The 16,509-nt window shown below is 50.1% G+C and overlaps 1 protein-coding gene across 1 annotated transcript; it reads right to left on the bottom strand.

Moving 5' to 3' along the window:
• Positions 1-1,407: 1,407 nt before the first annotated feature.
• LOC106048455 (potassium voltage-gated channel subfamily A member 3) lies at positions 1,408-16,295 on the bottom strand. Its single transcript, XM_013200372.3, has 2 exons — positions 12,790-16,295; positions 1,408-5,381 (listed from the first exon to the last, which is right to left on the bottom strand). Exon 1 carries the CDS (start codon positions 16,163-16,165, stop codon positions 14,429-14,431), a length of 1,737 nt encoding a protein of 578 aa, XP_013055826.3. The 5' UTR covers positions 16,166-16,295; the 3' UTR covers positions 1,408-5,381; positions 12,790-14,428.
• Between the last annotated feature and the right edge of the window lie 214 nt (positions 16,296-16,509).

The following is a 16,509-nucleotide window of genomic DNA, read 5'->3' as shown; positions in this document are numbered from 1 at the left end:
TTTGCTCTAAAACCACCCCATTTCGAGCACTGGTCTGCAATTTCCTGGCACTGCTACTTCTCTTAATATAATTCAATATGCACGTCCAGATATTTCAATGACTTTCCTGATGCTGGGTATGGTGTTCTTCTCCAAAATCGCCCTCAGAAATTGCAGGATCCATCTGAAACAGTGTCAGTGGCCTGGCTTCAGAGTTGTCAGAGAAAAGGGGTATGGAAAACAACTGATGGGGACTGCAGCATCTCAGGCCGTTTCTTTTGAAGATGCACTGATGATGTCATCTTGGAGAGGGCAGAAAAGTGTGAAAAAGAAAGGCAATTTACCTGTATCAGAGGCTGGCAGACAAAAACATCAGGATTACAGAGCTTTGCAATTTAAAGGGGCCACTATGTGGCTTTAATCTCAGCTCAAGGGATAACCTTCTAGAGGAGTCTGTGTAACAGAAAGAAAAGCAATAGAGTGGGGAGCACACTGTCTCCCAGAGCTTTTGGGGAGGGAAAAACCATCCCATGAATTCCTTAATTTTAAAAGATTTCAGTAGTGGTAGCAGCACTTGAACATCTGTTTCAGAGAACATCCATGTGTGTAATTACAGCCATCTGCACACAAAGGCTTGATTTTTGGGGGTTCTCACCAGCACCTGTGGAGAGAGGCTGGAGGCCAGGCAAGTACTGCAGGAATCCTGACTTTTTCCCCAAATCTTGGGGAGCAAGCAGAGCAACCTGACAGCACTGTGTGCATCATTTCTGAAAGCCCTCTCCAGCCTTGCTGCTGAGCCCCATTCTATCCACTGTGTCCCTGAGCGTTCATGAGCACCCTTGTAGCAGTTGAGACACCTTGTGAAATCTTTTGCTTTCTAATTTTGCCTGTTTCTTACAACATCCCTTGGCTGGTGTGCATGAACATCATCCTAGTGGCTTTATGCAACCCTACAGCCTTGAGTACCACCCTGTCCCCTTGGGAGTTTGGTAGAGCCCTCCAGTGCCCTCCCAGTGCTGCTTAGAGCATCCTAGTGGCCTTCCTTGCAAATCTTCCAGGTTGGGCCCCACAGCAAAGCTCTTGTTCACTTTAATAACAGCCTAAAATCAAAAGGGAGAAGGGATGGTGGGCAGCATTTGCTGCAGACAGCAGGAGGAATGTATAGGTGTTCAGTGTCTCAAGAGCACATACAATGCATGAGTTCTCATCATCTGAACATAGCTTTGAAGGGCTATGAATAAAGATGAGCAGCCTGCAGTAGGATGATTATGGGAATAAATACACGCTATTTTTTTGGATTTTTTCTTGCTGTCAGCCATCATTAAATCACTCTTTTTTATATATTTTTTTAATTGACTGGATATATATATATTTTTTGTCTTCCCTTGCCAAAGTCAGACCTCTCTCTCCCGCCCCCCCTCCCCCCAAATGGCATTTCAACATGGCTCTCCTGACATGATGGTTATCTTTAAAACACACAAGACTATATTCAGAGTCGTGGCAACACAGATAATATACTGGACCAACAGCTGAAGACTATAAAACTCCCAGTTATTTTGATAAAGCACATTAACAATTAGCTGGTTCAGCAACCAAGCAAAAGAAATCCAACAGCATGGAGCACACGTTTACCAAACGGTGGTTTCGTTGCCAGAGCCACTATGTACAATATCAAGAACAGGCTGAAATTTGGCAAATTTCCATCACTTTGAGATGTCCGTTGGGCAGGGTTGGGGCTGCATGGAAGAAGCAGAGTGGCCAGAACCCGTGGGGCATCTCTGCTTTAGGAGCTCTGGCTCAAACCTGACCCGTCAAGGGGCTCTGCTCTTCCGTCGCTTTGTTCTTCAAAGCACACATTTCAAACCGTAACAGGGAGACGCCTTAACACAGTGGCTATTGAAACTGGACAAGGTATTACACACACACACATATGCCGTAAAAAAACTCTCTGTAACACCAGTGAAAAATAAAAATAACTTTTGTACTGATACATTCTATCCCCCCTTTTAAGGGCTACTATTTCATGTTCCAAAAGAAACTAAATTTAACACCTTTGGGACAAGGACTTCCCAAGAGCCGGGGCTGTGATGCAGTCCAGAAAATCAGCTTTCCTCCTGCCAATGTTTGACCTCGCCTGGTGCTGGTGCCCCGCAGGTGACACAGACAACCTGCTGAGGGATGCTGGATCTAACCTGCCATGAGCACTTGGGGCTATTTGCAGCCCAAACCCACCAGCATGGCAGAAAGGTGCTTGCACCTCAAGATATTTTCAGATTTGCCAAAGTTTTTGTTCAATCTCGTTTGCAGCCTCAGGAGCAGGCTGCAAAAGCCTTCTGCTGCAGAGGAAACCACAAACAATTTTTTTTTGCAGCTATTTAGCAGTTTGGGATGTGACATCATCCCATAGAGTCCAGGCCCATCTCCCCTGAGCCTGCTGGCAGCTCCGTCCTCTGCAGTGGGGAAGAGAGCACTGCTAGGTTGTTTGGGGCTCACAGTGAAGGAAGCGGGCTCATCCCCCAGACACTGGACACATGTTTGTGGTCCAAGCATTAATTTTGGTACAGGGGAACTGCAGCACAGACCAGCCTGGGGAGAGGACACAGTTCCCCTTTACAGGGCACGAGGATGGATGCCCGGGATACCTGGGAAATTGGGTTTTTATCTGTGCCAAGTTAAATTACAGTTAGCCATGAGGTGACAATCCCTGCGAGCCCATCCTCAGAGCAGCCATGCTGTGGTTATCACCAGATCCTCAGGGATTTGCTGGCAGAGCAATGTATGGGGCGGAGGGGCTGCCTCTCCCAGCCCCCTTGGGCTGGCCTTCAGGCAGGACATGGCCAACGGTGAGGCTAATGAGAGCCACTGCTCCAATTAGCTTTAATTTGAGCTTTTCTGCCAGATGGATTTCGCACCTCAGAGAGCTACGCTGCCACAGTTCCCTGGCACCCCCAGCTCATCTCGTGGGCTCAGGGACCTGCTCCCGGGCTTCTGGCAGCAACCTCGGCCCTCGGCCCACCTCCCTCTGCCCCCATTGCTGCTGAAGCCACCGTGGAGCCTGGTACCAGCAGCACCGCACCCACACCAGTGCTTCCCAATGCATCCACAGCTACAGGGTTCCTACCACGCTGGAAATAAATGCAAACAAACCCAAGAAACCCTGTCCCACTAAGGGCCAGATGAACTCTGGCTCTTAGTTCCGGAAGGTGACCGATGTAGCTTTGACTAACACTGCTGTTTTTTCACTTTTTTTCTTTGCTCACCATCCCAGCCCATTTTCCCTGTCCTGCACCTGTGCAGAGCTTCAGTGACTTTTGTTTTGGGAACCCAGAGCATTGCTTCTGTGGCTCCACCACCACCATGGGCGCAGGGGCCATGACAGGAGGAGGAATTAAAGCCCAAAAATGAGCTGTGGTTTGTTGTTGCTATTGTTTTGTTTTGTTTTTAAATTAATGAATAAACATGACCTCACCAAAGTCAACACGTCCCTTTGAGAACCACATCAACTCCCCGCAGTGGAGGGAATTTCTCAATTCTAATTTTGGTTGAAGTTTGCATGCAGGGCTTAGCCAGAAATGAGGACGACGTCTGCTGCTGAAGGACAGACAAGTCCAGAGCCTTCCCAGTCCCAGAGGACAGCTCAGAAGCCCACTTGGGCTTCGTTTGTCTTCAAAGCTCTGCTGCAAGAAGACGTGGTGCAGACAGACGGTTGCTTTGCCATGGGTGTTCCCCTGAGCTTTCCCCCTTCAGAGCCTTTCTTCCAGGTAGATGTTTATTTTTAAAAGCATCCTCACTTGGGCTGTGACTCAGAGCATCCCACACATCTCCCGTGGATATTTCCCGTCCATGCCCAGGGTCTTGTTTGAAATGTGGGTGAACAGCTCAGCTCCCAGCACGTTGGCGGATGCAGCCCAGGAAAGCCAGGTTTTGCTGTCACCCTCCATGACGGAGCAGGAACCTTGAAGCTGCCTCTGGGCATGAACACGAAGCAAGCATGGACTCAAGAGTCTACTTCACACATGCTCCCGTTTGGGCTCCCATTGCCTCCCCTTGTGTATCTTCTGCTTCAGAATGAGCCAGTTCTTTTCACCTGGGCCAGCCCTGATGAGTGACTTGCTTTTGCAGCAGCTACAAGAATCTCTTTATCATCCCTGGAGAGGTATTGTAGTGCAGGTGCAGAGGTTCTTGTGCCCAGCTCAATCCCACCACCATTAGTTTCACACAGAAATCCAACATTCTGCAAGTATTGCCTTGCTTCTGCAACGGAGCATGCACTGGGCATGTTTTAGCCTCAAAGGTGGGGTGGCAGCAGCGTGCGGATGGAGCTGGGGAGGTGGATGAAGCGAGAGCCAGAAGCGAGAGAGAGAGCATCTACCCCTTTGCTGCTTGCATTGTGTCTCTGCAGACCATTTATCCTTTTGAACCAGGCTGATGCTTACCCATACTGTCCTAGGAAATGCATTGAGGTTATGAACCGTCCAGTTTTGACAGCTTCACAGTGGACAGCCACAGGGGAAGCCAGCAGAGCGAAAAAACACCAGTGTGCAAAATAAACCAGTGGTGGGCAGAGCAGTGATGCATTTCCCTTTTATTATAGTATTAGGAATAAAATACTATAATATTCACTTGGGACCAAAGTACTGTGTAGGGGCAGAGACAGGTACACAAGCTCTCATGAAATGAAGTAGGGCATGACAACTCAGGATTGGGTTTTTCAGCTATTCCAGCCTTGGAAAACTGTCTTTCCTTCTTTTTTTCACAGAGTTTCTGAAAGCAAGGCACAACTCGTGGACTGTCTGACATGATTTTCCTCAATGTCGGTAGAAATGGGACTTTCCTGGTGCATTATGAGGACTTAAAGTAAATCACAGCTTTGGTGTGGCACATTCGTACTTATAAAGAGTGTATACAGGCAAGTCAGAAAAATAGTACTGAACTTATTCACTTCCCACTGCTGAAAAAAGCCTGTGTCATTGGAAAGGGAACACTGTGAGCAACTGAGTTTTCCCCATTTCCCTCCCACCCCAAGCAAAATATTTGGACTGCTTATTAGCAGCTCTGCTTAACATTTCCTTTCTGGTTACTTAATCTTTCATTTTTTTTTTATTTTTTTTTTAATGAAATAACGTCCAAATGATTTCCACCTCCCCTCTGCCTTTTTTCTGGCTTTGTTCAGTTTTGTCATATTGCACATGATCTGAAAATAATCTTCCAGCTGAAAAGATGATCCCTGGTACATAATGCACTTGGGTTAGAAGACACAGATAACATAGCAAATGTTTAACGTGTTGGGGTGCAGGAGGACGGACCTTCCATCAATCGAGGCTGGGATGTGTGTGATTTCCTTTGAGGTGTTCTGTTCTTCAACACAGTCCTGAAGCTCTTAAATTCGAAGCTTCTGTTATCTGTTGGGCAGATCAAACAACAGTTTTTATGCACAGCCTGGCTTTGAAAACAAGCAACACATTGTTATTTTTTCAAGGCAAAGTGGAATAGATCTTGCACATTGGTCCCCTCGGACAACTTCATATCCTCATTCCTCACAAATGAAAAGTGAAAATTTGCTAATTAAAATTGCTTAACGGACTAAATGCAACACAGTCTAAAGAGAGCTAAAGCTAGAAAAAGATTCATTAAACATATTTCAATTATTAACTCTTATCTCACATTAATGACAAGTTCCAAATCCAATCCAGAATAATTAGCATTGAAGTGGGTTTTCCTTATCACTTTTTTATCTTAATCAAGCTGGGGTTGTAAAGACTTGATATGATTTACATGGTATTAAGCAACTGGTTGAGCTCATAAATCTGGTGCAGATTTGCTGAGATCAGCAAAGGGGATGCAAGAGCAGGGGCTGGTCTCGCTCCCAAACTACAGGCTGAGCCCTCCGAGATCCAACCTGACATAAAAACTTTATTCCACTGCTTGCATTACTCTCATCTTCCGAAAATTTGTCCTCTGCTTTCAGTCCATAGCCCAGCAATGGGAGCATCGCTCTGCCCGCCCATGGATGGGACACAGCCCCATCTTTAGAGGGTGTTGCAGGTTCACAGGCATTACACACCGAATGGGTCCTGAATTCTACCTCCTCCATGGTGATTTTTCAAGTGGGAATTAGTAAAGTTTCCTATAGAGAGGTTCATTAACTATATTAAAACCAGCGTGTGGTGTGCACTAATAAGATGAGCACTACCACCAAATCAGATTACATGAGCCGGGTGCTTCGTTAGCAGCTGGTGATGAGACAGCCATGGGAAGGCTCTGCGTTAACGGGTCAGAGCCGAGTGCTAACAAACGCAGACCCAGTGGTCCCAGCTCAGCCACCAAGCCCTTCCCCAAAAGGAGCCTGCTTTCCCCCAGGGGAGAGGCAGGCTGGAGATAGGCAAGGCAGGACAGGATCCATGCCAGACGTGCTCGGTGGATGCTGTGGGCGATGAGAGCAGGGAGAGGAAAGAGGGAGGTGGGATTTCCCACAGGAAGCAAATATGCCTTGCAAAGCAGCACGGTATTTGGGGAAATATGCTCGCAGCAGGGCTTAGAGCTCCTTGTAAGGGTCTCAGGGCAGGCAGCTGCCCAAGCACCCACTTATCCTGCTGGGCCAGAAAGGCAAGTCATGTGGTGAACATGAACTGGGGTTTGGGCTTTAACGGGGGGGGTTACAGCCCACCCCCACCTGCCAGCAGGGAGGCACTCCTGCTTTCCTGAGGATCTGTGGTAACACCGCTGGGATCCCCCAGCATGGCTGGAGGGTTACACAAATACAACCCGAACGAAGCCTTACTCTGAGTGCTCAGCCAGAATGGCCGCAGCCTGGGAGACGTCCTTCATCTGACTGAAGAGGGATGGCAGAGCGTGAGCTCTGCACACCCAGTACTAGGTGCACGAGGGCACACTCCAGGCACGTGCTCAGCCCCAGGGGCTACAGCACAGCAAAGCTTGCTGAGGCAGGAGCCGTCTCACCAGGCACTTCCCGAGTGCTGAGACAGACACCTCGGCACGTAGTGAGCTGAACCGGGACAGAGAGCAAGGGACACAAATGCAAGCAGAGCCCGGCTTTCTTGACCCAGCCCAATCCAACACTTTTGGGTACCCCGCCGTCTTTCCAGGATGTATCCCTGCCCTTGTAGACAGAAACCCCAAATCCTCAGCCTAAGAATAATGTTATTTCACCAAATTCAGCTAGAAGAGTAGTGGGAGTGAGAAGTCAGGAGCATTCAATAGATGGTGGTGCTCTGATTCCTGAAGGGGTGCAGATGTATTCCCAGCATACAGGGGTGATGAAATCCTCCCCACTCCAACAGAAACAGAGGATATTAAACAGCAGCCACGGAAACTAGCTGTTTTTCAAAAGGTGAAGCCAAATAACTTGTTTCCAAGAGGTTGGAGCTGGTGAAGCAGCTCGCAAGATTGCGTGCATTGAGTATTTCTTGAGTCCTGGACCTGGGGGAAGTCCAGGACTGGAAAATAGCTCCTGTTGGGCCAACTTTTTAAGGGATAAACAAAGTGACCTGCAAAAGGATGGATTTTTCTGTCTTTCTCTGATCCCAAATAACACACTGGAATGGCTGAGGCTTTGAATACAGAATTAAAATGCAGGATGTAATTGATAACAATTAATGCAGGTTTGGGGAAAACAGATCTAATCACATTAACTTGATAGCTCTTCTTACTGAGCTCCAAGAATGGCTGATAAAGGTAAGTGCTATCATAATATTTTCCTGTAAGGGAGCTGCATGACATCTTGGTTAAGAAAATGGAGCAATAAAGCCAATTTGCAGGACACTTCACAAAGCAGCTGAACCCAAGCTGCAATAACTTTTCGCTTCTCCTTGTGTATGCTTTGCTTTCCCAGATCAGCACATTTTTTAGCCAGAATGAGAGAGACATTGCTGAAAGGTTTGGTCACGTTGAGACAGTCCCAGGCGATGAACAACCAAGTCTGAATTTACAGCACACAGGTTCATGTTTAACCCAAAGTCCTGGGTTACGCATTTTTGTCCTGCTGTGACAGCCCAAGGTCCAAATCATTACTGAGTTGTGAAACGGATGCAGAGACCAGCAAGGAGGGAGAAGAGAATTTTGACTACAAATGCACAGAGATTTTGGGAGAAATGGAGCATAAGGATGGAAATGCAAGTGCAAAGATGTGGAGTGAAGAAACCAAAGGAAATGGGAAGGGGAGCAATAGTGCAGAGCTGGTGTCCCTGGGAAGCACGGTGAAAAACTGGGCTTTGCTCCAGATGGGGGAAATCACCTCAGTTTATGAGTTTTGGGGGGTCTGCATAGCCTGTAACCTTCAAGTAAGCTGAAAACCATGAAGTCTTTGGGTGATTTCTTACTTCTTGCTCTAAAACTGCCTTTTCCTTCCACGTCACATTTCACTGCTGCATTTCCAAACATTAAGCAAAGTCACTCAGTGTCATTTTACAGGTAAGGGAAACTGAAGCCAGAGGACTTGACCTGCCCAAAAAAAACACCCAGCAGGCCAGGAGCAAACACAGCCCAGGCCTCGCTCATACTCCAGGTCTGCACCACAGTGAAGCCTTTTTTCATGGACCAGCTGCAAAACAGCACAGCATCAACAGCCACACTGCAGTGTACTAAGCTCATTTTTTTCTACCGCCTAGCCAAACAGCAAATACACCTCTTTAGAAATGCAAAAATGCTTTGCAAAGTGCACGTTCATCCTTTCTGTGCTCCATTACAGCCTTTGGGTGCTCATGAGAGCAAAATCCTGAACAAAGGTGCTGCTACAGGAGCCCTGCTCTCCCCCTTGGAGCTGAGCCCTCAGTGCTGCCGCAGCTGATCAAACCATGACACAACGCAAAAGGATTTTCCATATCTATCCGCTATGGAAGAAGCAAGCAGAACAGCTGGTGCTGGTCAGCATCAAAATAAAGCCAAACGCACTCTGCTTCCTTGACAGCCAGAGCAGAGATAGCCAGTGGCTGATGTAGTTGTGTGAGCCGCACATCCGAATCAAGTCTTCCCACACAGTATGTGTAAAGATGCTAAAAATGAAGCGCAACAAATGCAACAGACATGACAAAGCATAGCTGTACTCAGAAAAGCATCTGAATTACAAGTCGCAAGGAAATGAATCATTACCGAACAAACCCAGCAGCACATGCTGCCGTTCGCATCGCTTATCCAGGGGTCTTTGCATTTGCCAGCTTGTCTGGGCAAAGATTATTCCTGTTATGAGCAGGTGAAGAGCAGCTATCAGGAAGTATTTTAGCAGCTCCCAACCACAGTGACAAGCTGAACGAGATAGGAGACAGGTTTTAATTTACTGGATCATGTCCTGCTTCATAAGAAGGGGAAAACTGATGGTGCCCTGCAGGGACATTCATGCATGAAGGTTTCCCTGTCCTGCCGCAGAGCATCCTCAGCACTGAATAGTCAGGCTCTGTGAGTAACGAGACACGGATGGATTCCTGAAACTTGTGAGGTGCAAAAAGCAGTGCCTTGTTTGTGGAGGGAAAAGTAAGCAGGGGTTCACAAGGGATTTTCTCAGAGCATTTTTGGATGAGTTTTGCCAGCAGCAGGGATAACATGGCTCCATCTGAAAGAGCAGCATGGGACCCCGCACCCACCCTTTTTCCATATGGCGGATGGTTCTCATGAGCAAAAAATATGATTTGCTTTCTCCCAGTGACAAACAGCAGGAGCACAGCAGCCCTGACGCCTTCCAAGCACAGAGCAGCAAACACGCGTCCTGTTAGGCGGGATGAATATCGCATTGACGGAGGTGCCATTACTCATTTTCCTGCTCAGGAAGCCAAATGCAGAAGTAAAAGGTCTCGATTGTGTCCAGGGCTTGGTCACAGCAGAATCAGGAGTGTACAGCGTAGGAGCTGGCCGCAGTGGGGCCATTGCTGGTGCTGCTCTGCAGTGCTCTCCCAGGAGCAAATGTGCCCCACACCATGCAACGGCTCTGCTGTTCATCAGAGCTCCACACCAGTCCTATTTGTGCCCTAAGAAAGCCCTAAATCACCACTCCTACAAAATATTCTAACACTCCCCTCCCACCCCCCACCCCCGATGAAGGAGCAGTTCCCTGCACCAGGGAACATCCGTGCCCAGGAAAACCCTATTTGCCTGCGCCCACCTGACTGCCTTGGCACAAGGACGCAGGTGCGTACCACAGACTGAACATTCCTTCCCAGTACACGCAGTGCACGAGATTGAAGGGTAGAATGCTTCGTGGTTAAATCCTATATGTCTGTTTTCATTTTCAGGTTTGCAGCCTGCCCAGAGATCGCTTGTTAAAGCACTGAAATAGGGAAGAAGGCAGTGCCTTGCATCAGGCTGGGATGGGAGCCTCCATGTGCTCTTACACAGATATGCATATTTTAAAAGCTTGGCAGAAAGAGGGCTCCAAACTACACAATTAAACAGATTTCATGCAGAATGCTATCCACAAGCACAAACTGCCACAAGAGACCTTGCCCTGCTCTGCCAGGAGAGATCCCTTGGCAGCGGACGAGCTCCTGATGGCTCCTTTCCTTCTGCTGGGGAAGCTGCTGGTCTGCCCTTCATCTCCACTGAACAGCCCATAAACTGGTGATTACAAAGAAAAAAACAGTTTCTTTTGTCCCTTTTGTCAAGTAATGGAGCAGCAACCATCGTCTGGAAAGAAACGGGGCCCTCCTGGAGCAAAGAGATATCCCCCGGACCTCCTATGTGTCCACACCTGGGCGGGACAGATCCTGTCCTCTCTCCACTAGTACCTGGAGAGCATCTATTGGGCTGGAGAGCAACAGAACCTTTTTAGAAGAATGCAGGCCTGAAAACACACCAAAAAAGGGTAAATAAGCAGGAGAAAAAAGTGAGAACTTCAAAGTACCAAGCAGAGGGGCCAGGCAAGGGGTTGCTGCATGTCCCTCGTGTCCCCCTGCACCAAAGGCAATGCTGACCCTGTTCCAGGGTGGCATTCAGGACCAAAAAGCATCTGGGGAGGCAGGGACCCTAAATGTCAGCCAGGAGCCCTGGGCAATGACTTTTCTCCACTCAAGGCAGCGAGCTGTGCCATCCAAGCCCTGTGTCTTGCCTTGGGCATGCTCGGTGTCCAGACAAATTAGTTCCTTCACAGCCTGCGAAGACTGGGGCTCACTGTTGGCTCCCAGGTCGTGGTTAAAACAGTCCTAAAACTGAAGAGGAGGCACATGGCAAGACAGCACAGGAAGCCCAATAACCAGCTGGCTGTGAAGGGAGCAGTCTCACAGCACTCCTTCCAATTCCTGCCAGGACACGCTCAGCAGCCGCTTTCAGAGGAGCGTCAGACCATGCAACAGCACGAAGTGTTTCTCTCACCGTACGGTACCCAGCGAGACACTGACAGCACAGAGGGAAGGAGCAGACAGAAATGGGGCAGAGTATAGCAGGGATATCCCTGTTTTTCTGCTTGCTACTACATCTCCAATTTCTGTGCATATCTTAAAGATGGAGCAGCAGTGCTTTGATGTTTTTCAGCAATGCCATTCCGTGCTTTAACAACTACAGCGGATGAAGTGGCTTCCTTACCATCTCCCTGATATAGCATCTCTAACTGACAGTAAAATCTGTTTTAAGCTATTCTGCCCCCACAAAATAAGGCGGGGATTAGACAGGAAAGCAAACGAACAACCAGCAAAGTTTCTGCTTATTTTAGATGGCATTGAAACTGAAAATTGTACGTTGCCAGTTCCAGGCAAACATGTGGTTTCTGTGCAGCTGCCACAGCGAAAATGCAGAAGCAAAACTCCTCGGTGAGCTCTCCCAAGGGGGAGTGCTTCCACTGCTTTTAAATTCAAATCCTCCTTTTAGGAACAGGCATGTGGAAAGGCTTTAATAACACTAAAAGTGAGAGCTTATAGCAAGAAACGACATCTCAGCCTGCCAGCAGCCTGGGGAAAAGGTGCTTGGGGGTATTCCAGAAAGCCTCGTGTTCATCAGTGCTCCCTAGGAAGCTGTCGGGATGAAGGATGCCAGGACTGTCACCTCCCGCAATGCTGTGGAGCATCCCCCTCATAAAGATGGTTTGAGCAGATCCTCAGCTGGGGAAAACTACCACAGTTCCAATAAAGCTGTCACGTACCATTAGCTAAGAAGCTGCTTTGATGTTTTCCTTGGTTATTAACGTTTTATTAACTGGTGAGGACACTGGGGCTAAGGAAGAGTGTTATATGTTACAAACTGTCCTGACCCTTTTAACGTCTGGGTTTTTAAAGTCCCAGCTAAACTCCAATATCGATGTGGCCAGTCTCTCTCAGAACAAATCCCCCTTTCCGTACCTTAGGAAAATGCATGACTTGCACAGGCTAGGGTCAAATTGTTCTTTATTGGAGGAGGAATTTGCTGGCATTCCTGTGCACTTCACCGCCTGCAAGGAGTCTCTTTGCTCTCAGCCCCAAAGCCAGTGGAATAGAGCACAGCTGGGGACCAGGTGCTCAAAGCCACTGCTGGCCCTGTGCCCTGCCAGCCCCATAAGCTTGCTTCCACCACAGGGACCAGCCTGAAACACCAAAATTCTGCAAATAACTCCTGTTTGTGCAGAATTGAAGAAACGCCACTTCACAAAAGCAGCACAGCTTTCCTTCAGCGCCTGCCTGCCTAGAACTCACTGTGCAGCACTAAAAAGCAAAGTGGAAAGCAAATATAATCAGAGGAGCCATAGGATGGTATTCCATTTACCTGACATGCACAAAAATGCATGAAGGCAACAGGGGGAGCTGGAAAACAAAACCAAGCAGTGGAAAACATGAGGTTTGTTCCCAAAAGCAATGTTACCTTACAATGCAAAAAACCTCTACCCCGTTCAAAGCTCACCTGATCCCATCAGATGTCCTGTGGCCCCTGGTGTGCACGGAATGAAGAAGGAGGCACGCTTTCCCTGGTGGAGTTTGGGTTACTTTTCAATCCTGCTCTTAATAGATCTGCATGTGTCCCCCTTGTTTCCAAAGGCTGCCACGCTTTCCCAGCTGAGCTTTCCTGCTGGCTGCTCGGGGCCATTCTTGCCCTTGGAGGATGCTCTGGGGGAGCCTCGGGGTTTCATGTGGCGTGGGGCAAGCGCGGTTCTTTCTTGGTGGTGCAGCGCCGCTGCTGCTATGTCCAAGCGGCTGCTAGTGTCTGCAGGACGAGGCTCGGCTCCCAGATTTCACCGCCAAGGTGTGAACTCCTCTGGGAGGAAGAGGGGAGTTTTGGGGTGTGCTTATTGCCTACAGGTGGGTGTTTGGTTCATGGGAACACGGTGCAGAAGGGGGTGCAGCAACCGGATGGGGATGCAGGGACGGGTGCCCTGCGAGGTGCAGAGACAGTGTCCTGCGGGATGGCAGGGCTGGAACCATCTGGAAGGGTTTTTGCAGGAACGACGACGACCAAGGGGGATGGGAGAAAGGATGCCATGACAACCTTTTGGGGTTTCCCAGGAAACTAGGGTCGCCATGGCAACTGCATCACTCCAGTCCAAATTAGTGACTTCCGTTGGAAGGCGTGTTCGCCACTCTAATCTTCTTGTGATAAGCAGCTGTATCTCTCCCAAATGCATTGCAAAAAGGTGGAAATATCCCTTTTTGTCCAGCTTGGTGGGTCTGAGGCTGCACGGCCACAGCAAGGAGCCCATCACAGAGCTGGCATCTCCCGGTCCTCGCCGGCATCGCTCCCCGCACACCATAACCATTCAATTTTGCCTTTTGCCTCCCCCCAGAGCACACAGACCCACTGCACGGCCACAAATTTTATGCTGGATGGAATAATGCCATTGTGCTGCAGGGGAAGGGAATTAAGAATAGAAAATTATTTTTTTTTGTTTTGTTTTGTTTTGTTTTTTTGTATTTAAGTCAGAACTGATTGCACTTGGTCTCTGACCAGATTAGAATTTCATAAATGATCTAGTGGGGGAGAAAAGGGAATCTGTGATGTGCCCGTAATGGCACACCACATGTTTCAATATTAAGCACCATTTAACAATGTGGTAACAGAGACTCTGCAAAATTAAATGGTTGTTTCCTCCCAGCCCCCTTACAGTGTGCTCTGCAACATGTTTTCCTCGTCTCCCCACCCAATCCAGGGCTGCTAATCCAACAAGTGAGCTTATGTGATGGAAGGGAAATCGGCTCCACGCTGCCTGTAGGGAAGGGGGGAAAAAATCAGGAGCAAAGCAAGATGTCCCCAAAAGCAAGAAAACAAAAGCAGCCCTGCAACACGTTGCAGAACAAACACCTGCTTCAGCGGTGAGAGTGTTTTGTCTTCATCTTCCACCTCTTTAACTGTTAGCTGTCCTCTTTTCTTCAGAGCAATTTAAATCCCTTTAAGATCTTTAGAAAGGAAAAATCTAAAAAAATAAACGTATAAAAACAAGGGCATACACAGACTGACGATGGTGCATGTTCCACACAACACCAAGTACACAGTCACTTTGCATTTATTATTTTTTACCACATCCTCAGGTTTTGCTGCTGTTTTGTTTTTAAACATCCGTAAAGATCTTTTTGATATTCACACAGTTGGGATTGTTTGTGGTTGTGCAGTTCCCTGTCTTAAAGGCAGCCTGTTTGAATGCACTGTGGTTGATTCCCCCCTCCTCTATCACCATGTACTCGGACTTGCTGAGGGTGGAATTGCTGCGCGCCTTCCTCATCTCCTCGGTAGACGAGAGGTGCTGGCAGCTCCCGACATGCATGTACTGGGCTTGCTCCTCGCCTTCCGTCTCCCGGTGGTAGAAATAGTTGAAGTTGGAGACTATCACGGGCACGGGCAGAGCGATGGTTAGCACCCCCGCGATGGCACACAGAGACCCCACAATCTTGCCCCCAATGGTGATGGGGTGCATGTCCCCGTAGCCCACTGTGGTCATGGTCACCACCGCCCACCAGAAGGCATCAGGGATGCTACTGAAACCTGAACTGGGGTCATCAGCTTCTGCGAAGTAGACAGCACTGGAGAAGAGGATGACGCCGATGAAGAGGAAGAAGATGAGCAAGCCCAGCTCCCTCATGCTGGCTTTGAGGGTCTGCCCCAGGATCTGCAGCCCCTTGGAGTGCCGAGAGAGCTTGAAGATGCGGAAGACCCTGACCAGACGGATGACTCGGAGGATGGCCAGGGACATGGCTTGCTGGCCATTGCCTTGCCTCTCTGCCAGCTCAGTGCCCAGCGTGATGAAGTAGGGGATAATGGCCACAATGTCAATGATGTTCATGATGTTCTTGGAGAAGGTGGCCTTGCTGGGGCAGGCAAAGAAGCGGACCAGCAGCTCAAAGGAGAACCAGATGATGCACAAAGTCTCCACCACGAAGAAAGGGTCAGTGAAGGATGACACCATGGAAGTGGCTGAGGACGAGGAGTTGGTGAAGACATCAGGTGGGAGAGGGCCACCGCCTGTCCCGAAGGGGCCCCCAGTTCCCTCATAGTCGTGGTCATCCCTGAATTCAGGCAGGGTCTCCAAACAGAAGATGACGATGGAGATAAGGATGACCAGGACAGAGACGATGGCAATGCCTCGGGCTGGCCCAGAGCTCTCGGGATATTCAAAGAGCAGCCACACCTGGCGCTGAAACTCCTTGTCTGGGAGCGGCCGCTGCTCCTCCCGAATGAAACCTTCATCCTCCCGGAACTTCTCCATGGCCTCCTCCCCCAGCTGGTAGAAGCGAATCTCCTCAGAGAAGATATCGATGGGGACGTTGACGGGCCGCCGGATGCGCCCACCTGACTGGTAGTAATAGAGGATGGCGTCGAAGCTGGGCCGGTTGCGGTCAAAAAAATACTCGTTGCGGAGGGGGTCGAAGTAGCGCATCCTCTTGCGGGGGTCTCCCAGCAGCGTCTCAGGGAACTGCGCCAGCGTCTTGAGCTGGGTCTCGAACCGCAGCCCGGAGATGTTGATCACCACCCGCTCGCAGCACTCGTGCTCCCCGCTGCCCGCGGGGTGCCCGGTGGGGCCGGCGGCCGGGGGCGGAGGGTGGTCGTAGCGGTCCCCCCCCAGCAAAGGGTGCGGATGCTGCGGCTCCTCCAGCAGGGGGTCTCCGCCGCCGCCCCCCCCCACCACGGTCATGCTGCCTTCCTCCGCCTCCTCGCCCTCTTCCTCCTCGTGGGGCCGGGGGGCGGCGGGCGGCGGCTGCTCGGTGTAGCCCAGGTTGTGGTGGCTGCTGCTCGGCGGCCGGCCGGCGGAAGAGGCAGCCGGAGAGTGCAGCAAGCTCCGGCGCTCGTCCATAAAGGTATGGGGCGGAAGGGGAAAGGGGGGGCGGGAGGGAGAGGCGGCGGTCGGAGCCTCTTCTTCCTCCTCCTCCTCCTCCTCCTCCTCCTCCTCCAGGCAGAGGCAGCAGCAGCCGCCCCGCTCCTCCGGCGGCCGCCGCGGCTCTGAGCAGCCGAGGCTGCTCTCAAAAAATCCGCCCCCAGCCCTGGCACCGCCTCGCTCAGCCGCCAGAGCACCCCCGGCCCTGCCCCGCAGACCCCCCCCGCCGCGCTGCCCCCCCGGCCCGGGGAGCCCCTCGGGCACGGCTCGGGCACGGCCCGGAGGGGGTCGGCGCCGTGGCCGGGGGGCGCCGCGGGGCTGGG

The sequence above is a fragment of the Anser cygnoides genome, chromosome 25, assembly GCF_040182565.1.
Source record: "Anser cygnoides isolate HZ-2024a breed goose chromosome 25, Taihu_goose_T2T_genome, whole genome shotgun sequence".
Taxonomy (NCBI): Eukaryota; Metazoa; Chordata; class Aves; order Anseriformes; family Anatidae; genus Anser; species Anser cygnoides.
Note: the sequence above shows the minus strand (reverse complement) of the source record. Positions and strands in the feature narration are given on the sequence as shown.

Coding starts and splice junctions, on each gene's coding strand:
- LOC106048455 (XM_013200372.3), bottom strand. CDS start 16,165: ATGGACGAGCGCCGGAGCTTGCTGCACTCTCCGGCTGCCTCTTCCGCC.